General features: G+C 54.4%; 1 protein-coding gene across 1 annotated transcript in view; it reads right to left on the reverse strand.

The window, feature by feature from the left end:
- The window catches only part of OTOF (otoferlin), a gene marked incomplete at both ends in the record, with an annotated part of 25144 nt that overhangs the window by 5433 nt on the left and 11382 nt on the right, over positions 1 to 8329 (reverse strand). Inside the window, 9 exons of the mRNA XM_008949970.1 lie at positions 76 to 206; positions 1080 to 1242; positions 2005 to 2166; positions 3208 to 3327; positions 4592 to 4753; positions 5238 to 5372; positions 5989 to 6113; positions 6476 to 6665; positions 7118 to 7270. Coding sequence (XP_008948218.1) covers positions 76 to 206; positions 1080 to 1242; positions 2005 to 2166; positions 3208 to 3327; positions 4592 to 4753; positions 5238 to 5372; positions 5989 to 6113; positions 6476 to 6665; positions 7118 to 7270 — 1341 coding nt within the window. The remainder of the gene's footprint in view (positions 1 to 75; positions 207 to 1079; positions 1243 to 2004; positions 2167 to 3207; positions 3328 to 4591; positions 4754 to 5237; positions 5373 to 5988; positions 6114 to 6475; positions 6666 to 7117; positions 7271 to 8329) is intronic.

Below are 8329 nucleotides of genomic sequence, written 5' to 3' on the forward strand. Positions count from 1 at the left end.
ATCTATTTGGGTGGAAAGAGTAGCAATTCAGTGAGGAAAGAGATGCTGAAGAGGTGCTGACATACAGATACTCACAGCTTCCAGCTTCACCATCGTCTCCATCTTCTTGATGGGAACCTCAGGTTCCATATTGACAACGATCTCCCCTGTGGGGCGAGAGCGACGGGTCCCATTGGCCATTGCCAGATAGCCGTTGAGGTGTTTAGCTGGACAGAGGGCAGAGAGAGAGAAAGAACAAGAGAAAAGGAGAGTATAGAGGAGAAACTGAGAACTCAGGTGAGATCCTGCAGGATTCATGAAGGAGTGGTGACTTGTTCAGAGAAGAAGAGCAGAGGAAATGAGCAGAGACCCTTAAAGCACAATTAAAACCCCTTCCACAGCAGAGGAAAGCAGATGATGAAAAAGGATTGAGGCTTTTCACCTGCACCAATGTCCACAGTGGAAGGGGCAGAGAAGATGTTTGTGCTAGAAGTGTCCTCTGGAATGGGCACAACCACAGCTCCAGACCTCTGGCTGGAACCAGATATAGCCCTTGACAATCCCCTCCCAGACCTCCTGTCTCTGCCCAGCCAAGAGTGTCTCCACTTCTACCAAGGACTGGGAGGAGATGAGCAATTCCCAAGGCTCCCCAAGCCCTCGGCTGCTGTGCTGGGTGCAGGCAAAGAGGGTTTCTGGTAGTTTTTTGCTGTGGGGAATTTTCCAAGTGCTCAGAGATGGGGTGGTGGTTGGGACTGAGCACGTGGCCGCCCCTAGCCTCAGTCTAACTTTCTAGTCTTTACTCAAATAACAGCAGCAAGCACAGACCACAGAAAATTCATCTCCCAGCCTTGAGGAACGCAGGGAGTGTAGAGTCATGAAGCTGCAGAGATGTTGGAGGTGAACCAGCCTTTCTTGTCTTACAGGTATCAGGGAGAGCACACAGTTATCACAGCTATACCCCCAGATCCCCAAATCCAAGGAGACTCACGGCCTCACCCCGTGCCACCTCACCCCTGAAGCACTGCTGGCTTCACCAACGAGCAAGCCATGCCCCTCGGTTGCCCCACGCCAGCCAGGTCCCCGTGGCCCAAGGCCAGTACCTGTCATATTCCAGTGCTGGGCTTTCTTGTCCGGTGGGCGGTAGATGAACTTCCGGAGGGAGCTGACGGCGTGGGAACCCACCAGGGTGTAGCGCCCAAAGGCCCTGCAGTCCACCACCCGGATGTTCAGGGGTGGGTGGAGCAGCTCGTTCTCTGGGAGGTCCTGGGAAGCAAAAGTGTGCTGGTTATCCAAGGCTGGGTGTGGGCTGTCTGCTTTGGTGGTAGACAACTCTAAACCAGAGATGGTGATGGAGGAGAAGGTCTAGAGCAGCTCCAGCAAAGCCTGGCTTGGGAGCCCTTAGGGAAAGGCCATCACATAGAATCATGGAATCCTTTAGGTTGTGTCCTGGTTCTGTGTAAAAAGGGTTTCAGGGCAGGACCCACATGGAACAGAACTATGTACGCGCCTCTCCCACCCCGAGAGAGGGAGAGAGACTTTGGAAAAAAAATGAAGTATATTGTTCAACAAGGAACAGAAAACGAAAAAGGGAGGTAAGGAAAATAATATATACAAAGATTAGGGGGAAAATACAAAAAATAAAATATACAAAACCCTCAGAAATGGTTCCAAGGTCCCACGGAGTGAAAGGAGAACTTCCCTCTCCGAGCTCCAAGGCAGGAGTGAAATTAGCACCCACTCCCTGCCTCTTCTCAGAGTGTGTGTGGGAAGGGGAGGGAATACAATGGTTTCACCCCCACCCGGGCTCCTCCCCGTTGCTGGAAGGTCACGCCCCCATTCCAAGCCTCAAACCACAACAGGTTGGAAGAGTCCTCCAAGATCATCAAGTCCAACCATCATCAACTGGGATCCTCATGTTCTCCATCGTTGTGGGGAAACTGAGGTGAGGGGCTGAGGATCCACGGTTTGGGCTCCAGAAAAATCTGTGTTTCAGCTGAGGGCTCAAGGGGAAGAGGAAACACTCACCACTTCAAACCACTTCACCAAAGTGCTGAAGTTGGGGTTTTTCTTGTAGTTCTGGATGAGAGCTGACTGGACCCCCTTCCCAGCACACTCGATGTCCACACGGGGCCGGTCCACCTGGGCCAGGTTCACTCTCTTCAGATCCCTCAGCCCCCAAAACAAGACCTGGAGCAGGAGGAGGAGAAGGAAGAACACGTGTAAAAGGGGGACAGCTCCTGGCTGGAGTCAAAGCAGTTGGTTTTCCATATCCCCCAGGAGCAGGGACCCTGCTGCAAATGTTGTTGCCCAAGTAGTGATGGATCCTTGAGGTATCTTCACCTCCACAGAGTTCAGGGCTGCAGCACCATCTCTCTCTGACACCCCACATAATCCACCCCACACCTCATCTGCAGCAGCCTGAGATCTCCAACCTGCTGCCCTCGACTTTCCCTTTTCTGTCTTTCTCCCTTTCCAGCCTTTTTCTGCCATGGGATTCCATGGAGCAGGACCACGATGGCTTCATCCATCCACAGTGGCTCTGGATTCAGAGCTGGCATCATTTTCTCAGAATAATATCAGTGTCACTGGGGAAATTTGTCTCTCCTTTCCAGGGAGAGCAGACCACCACCACCACCACCACCAGATCCCCTAAATGTTTCTCCACCCCCTGGCTCCCCATGGCTGTATTCACCTCGCACACAAGAGGAATACAATTTATTTGACCAGATGCAAATGTCCAGATGATCTAGGTTCCCTTCAGAGACCTGGAGATCTGGTTGGCAGCAAAGGGACCTATAGCTGTGGGGCACTGTGCACTGAACATCACTGGCTCTATTGCCTGGATCACCACCAAGACAACCAAAGCAGAGGGAACCCCATTGGATGCATCACCCTTTAGACATCTACAGATCCATGAGAGACATCCCACCCTGAATTCCTGAGATTGCTGGGGTGCAGCTCACCCAACCTACGGGACTGCTTTGGATGGAGATGTACAACCCACGTGCCATCTCCTTGCCATGGTGCCCACGGTGAAGACATGAAGGAGTGAGCCAGTTCCCTGGTCTTTCAGGGCTGCTGCAGTGCAGACAGATCCATACAGTGCAGACACGTGGTCTTGGTCCCCATCAGAGCCTCAGAGACCCCTCCTGGCCTTCAAACACCCCTGGACAGGCTCCTGCCCCACAGGATGCTGAACATGGACGTTCAGTGCTCCAAGGCCATTACCTCCACTCTGTATTTACTCAGCACCGGCCGAATCCCCAGTGGCACGGGCAGGATGGGGCCTCGGTCCATGTCTGTGGGGCCATCGATTGGGGGCAGGTCTGACTTGCCCCCAGGACCAATCTGGAAGAGATGGAGCATGGATTAGGACCTGTCCCTCTGAAGTGGCACTTCCATTTTTTTGGCAGTCTCGGCTCTCATGTTTTGGGTCCGTGTTGTCTCAGAGGGTGCAGGAGCAATGAAAGTTGCTGAGCATCCAGCTGACCATACGGTGCTGGTCACAGAGCAGAAGGTGCTGGGCAGTGCTCTGTTTCCACACAGAACCAACTCAGCAGCAAAGCCAACTTCTCAACCCACCCATGTACCCTAACCCCAAAGCTGTTCCTTCCCCTCCTGTGAGCTGCATCTGTGTGGGAAGAGAGGTAGAAATGGTCCCAGAGCTCAGCCCAGGAGCAGGTTTTAGGTCAAGAGAGACCAGGAGCTACTGGAGAGAGTCCAGCAGAGGCTGGGAAGCTGCTGAGGGGCTGGAGCATCTCTGTGCCAGGCCAGGCTGAGAGCCCTGGGGCTGCTGAGCTGGAGCAGAGAAGCCTCAGAGGGGATCTGAGCAGTGCTGAGCAAGAGCTAAAGGGCCCCGGGGGGCAAGAGGCTGGGGCCAGACTCTGCTCAGTGGTGCCCAGTGACAGGACAAGGGGCAACGGGCACCAACTGGAACCCAGGAGGTGCCACCTGAGCAGGAGGAGAAACTTCTCTGCTGGGAGGGTGGCAGAGCCTGGCCCAGGCTGCCCAGAGAGGCTGTGGAGTCTCCTGCTCTGGAGAGATCCCAAACCCTCCTGGCTGTGCCCCTGGGCACCCTGCTGTGGGTGAGCTGCTGGAGCAGGGGTGGGATGGGATGATCCCCAGAGGTCCCTCCCAACCCCCACCGTTCTGTGAAAGGACACATGAAAGCAGGAGAGTTTAACTCTGCTACCCCCACAGACTATGAGGCTAAAATTTCACCATATTCTTGGGATGCTGCTATGAATTCACAGCTCTTTATCTTGAGACCTTCAAACTGGCATCTCCAAGAACCCCAGGGCTCCCATTGGCATCCCCCATGTCCCAGTGACGACGCAGAATTTGGGCTAATGTGACACTTTAGGGGGGTGTCCCGTCCAACAGGATGTCTGGGACCCACTGCCCATCATCTTGACCAGCATAACTGGGCAGGAGCTTCCCTCTCATGGGGTTGGCAGCTCTGCTAAACCCTTCCAGCTTTTCTAGGATGTGTCAACTACCTTCTCCTTGTAGCACCTGAGACATCTAAGCATGGATTAGGTCCTGCTCCCTTGCACCCCTCCAGCCCATCCATTCCCTGCCTCGCTCAGGGGTGGCTTTGGCCAGCTGGTACCTGGAGCAGCTCGAAGGCAGCCAGCAGGTCACCTGCTGTGGAGTTGCCCCGGTAGATCTGGTAGTACTCCAGCTGTGGGGGGAAGCGTGGGGGGCAGTAGTGCTCGTCTGACATCTTCACCACTGGCTTGGCAAAGGTGCGGCCCATGAAGTCAGCTTTGCCCTGGAGAGATGGAAGGGAGCACTTGGGTTTGCTGAGCCAGGGTGAGGGCTCCCAGGTTAGTCCCATGGATCTCCCCATCCTGGTTGGGACAGACCAACCCACTCAACCTGTGACACCAAAGCTCAGTGACAGCTTTCACTCTTGGCTTCTCCAAAGATGGTGAAGGAGGTGGCCTAGGGCTGGGACAGCAAGGAGACCAGGGCTGAGAAACTCTTCTAAAGACTCAGGCAATGTCTCCTTGCCTCCAGCCTCTCAACAGCTCTTGCTGCACTCTCCAAAAATGAGACATTATTAGGTTGAGACTAAGGTCTAATGAGCAGCAGAGGCTTGTTCATGCCATGGGAGATGGGGGGTGGGACCATCTTCCAAGGGTCTAGAGAGAAGCTGCTTCTCACACCCTCTGCACCATCTGCCTGGCCTGTGACTCAGGAGTGATCACAGCCTCTAAACCACAAACCTTTTCCTTTGCTGGGATTCATCTTACCACGGTGTCCTGGTCGTAGATCTCAATGACAATTATGGGAGGGTCATCTCGCATCTCATGGGCTTCTCCGTACAGCTCCACGTTGTCAAAGACCAGCAGCTGGTCCCAGGTGGGGCAAAGGGTCTCATTGAGAACCTGGAAGAACGGGAGAAGGACTTACTGCTCCAGAGTGCAAGGGCAGGAGACCAGGCACTGGTCTCAGCTGCTTGGCAGCACTACTGGGCTGCTGCACATGGTTTTGGACCAGCGAGTCATAGGCTACCTCCCAAGGACTCTTCTGAGAAAAGAAAGCCAACAGCAGGCAGGTAGACACAAATTACATCACAGAATCATCATAGAACAGCTTGGGTTGGAAGGGATCTTAAAGACCATCTAGTTCTAACACCTCTGCCATGGGTAGGGACACCTTCCACCTTTTCCAGTGTCCACCAGGCTTGCTAAAGCTTGGCAGCCCTCAGCCTGGAAACGGGAGACCCAAAACCCTCTTCAACATGCTCCAGTTTCTCCCAGCTGGGCCTCTGACTCACAGTGGTGGGGAGGAACATGCTGTGAAGGTCCTCCTGGGAAGGGAGCTCCTGGAGACACTCAAGCCCCAGCGCCGCGGCTGCTTCCCCACCCCAGGACCCCACGAACAACCTCATCCTTGATTCACTAGCAGTCCCAAGACCTGTGGGAGGGGAGCAGGATGGGGGGCTGGTGGGACAGGCAGTGCCAGAGCCCAACCCTCTGGGTTTGAGGAGCTGGTGGTTACCTCGGTGCATTGGCTCTGGGAGATGAAGAAGACTCGTGCAAAGGGGTCCGAAAGGCCACTGCTGTCAGCTGCAAACAAACTCCTGGCTTGGTACATGTGGGCTCGCAGCTGGAAAACCTGCTTCTCTGCAAGAGAGAGGGGAAGGGAGGCAGCTTGAGACCCGAGCCTGGTGGTCTCAGGGACGTGCTTTTCCTCAGGGCCACCACTGGTGTAGGACAGAGGCTCAAAGCAAGAGTCCCAAGTGGATCTGGACTTCCTTGATGTCCTGCTCACCACGTGCAGAAGGACAGCTATGAATGGGATGAGGGAGAGGGTGCCCAGTTCTCACCCCCCTCCATGGGAGCAGTGGGGGACCTCAGACTGGGACAACTAGGATTATATTCCCCTCAGCTACTGGAAGCTCTTGGTCCAAGTAGTGTCCAGCCAGGGTCCCTCCTGCCCTCTCCAGGCCCTGTCCCCAGACCCACTGCAGGCAGGAAGCTCTTACTGGTGTAAAGGAGGCTGATGGGTGGGAAGGATGGCAAGTTTTGGCCTCTGGCAGTCTTCTTCTCCTCAAAGCCACATGGCAGCCCACTCAAGAAGTCTTTGCGCTGTTTGTTGAGGCCCAGCCACAAGTACATCTCCATCTTGGCCTGAACTGTCCAGCCAGCAGGTCCAAAGCCCCTCTTCCCAGGAAGCTGGGCACAAAGGACAGGAGAGTTTACAGACCACCACAAGAGGTGGACAGACCACCTCTTGCAACACTCAACTCCTTCTGGTGCATCACTTGCCCCTTAAAAACAAGGACCCAGCCCTCACCAGTTGGGATCATGCCACTACTCTGGCTTATATGTTGTCTTCTACCTACCATGCTGGCTTCCTCTTTCCAAGCCAACCTCCTCTTTCATGGCCATCTGGATCAAACACCTCTCTCCTTCCAAATATTCCTCCCTCACTGGACTGGGTAAGATGATTGGTTCACACTTCCTAGCAGCACTCCCACCCCTACCAGAGGGCCTGTTTTGCCTGGTATTCAACCACCAACAAAACCGAACACGCAGCTCCACCATCTTGATCTCCCACCCTCCCAGTCCATCCTTCCTCCATCTCCCTCCTCTTGGCTGTGTTCCCCCCCAGGAAAGATCAGTACCTTGAGGAAGATGGTCTTCACCTTGGCGCAGTCCTTGCCCATCTCCTCATCCACGATGGAGTAGAGGATGTCCTTGGAGGGGACGCGGGCGTAGGCGATGCGCTTGTTGTTGCTCATCATCCAGATGAAAACATCAGGAATGGTGTGCTGGGGCTGTGGGCACCAGCCAAGAGCCCTGTCAGTGTCTCAGCCCTTTGACCACCGAGGCACCAGCAGGGCTGGAGACCTTCCGAAGACAAATTCCACATGTGCCACAGGAGATGGGTGTAGCTGTTGCCACATTGGGGCCATTGAAATGGTTTTGAGCCTCTCACAGAACCCTGTCTGCTTAAGGAGAGCTGCTCAGAGCTGAGCTCAGCCAGGTGAAGCTTAGCAGGAAAGAAATGGGGATTTACACTTCTTCTAGTTTAAAAAAAAATGTAGTTTTGGGTTAGAAGACTAAAGATTTTCCTTCTCTTTTCATTAAGTGGCCATGGGGTTTGTAGGGCAGTGGCCATATCTTCATTCCTTACTATGGGAGATGTTCCCTGTCTGGACAGGTCTCATCACACCTCATAGCCTGCTTTATGTTCTGCTGTGGTGGGTCAAAGCCTGTCACAAAGGACATGCAGGGGAAAGGAGAACAGGAGGTGCAACAGCCACAGCTCCCATGAGGCCAGATGACCTCCAAGGGCTGACCCAGTCCTGAACTGTAGAAATATCAGAGGAATGACTCGTTTCTGAAGGAAGGAAAGAATATTTTGCAGCTAGAGCATCCCTGTGGAAGTTCTGCGAGCAGCTCTAATGTACTGGGCTGTTATCTCCTACCTACGAAGAGAGGACCAGGACAGGGGAGGGGTGACCTGCTGGGAAACAGCTCCGTGGAGAAGGACCTGGGAGTGCTGGTGGACAAGTTCACCACGAGGCAGCAATGGGCCCTTGTGGCCCACAAGGCCAATGGTCTCCTGGGGTGCATGAAGAAGAGTGTGACAGCAGGTCGAGGGAGGTTCTCCTGCCCCTCTCCTCTGCCCTAGGGAGGCCACTTCTGGAGTACAGGATCCAGTTCTAGGCTCCCCAGGTCAAGAGAACCCAGGGGGTTGATCCCTGCCCTGCTCCTGCTGGCCACACTAGTGCTGATGCAAGCCAGGATGCTGGTGGCCTTCTTGGCCACCAGGGCACAATCTGTGTCACCTTCAGGCCGCTGTTGACCAACCTCCCCCGGTCTTTTCCTTG

This window comes from Merops nubicus, unplaced genomic scaffold, assembly GCF_000691845.1.
Source record: "Merops nubicus isolate BGI_N331 unplaced genomic scaffold, ASM69184v1 scaffold16141, whole genome shotgun sequence".
Classification (NCBI taxonomy): Eukaryota; Metazoa; Chordata; class Aves; order Coraciiformes; family Meropidae; genus Merops; species Merops nubicus.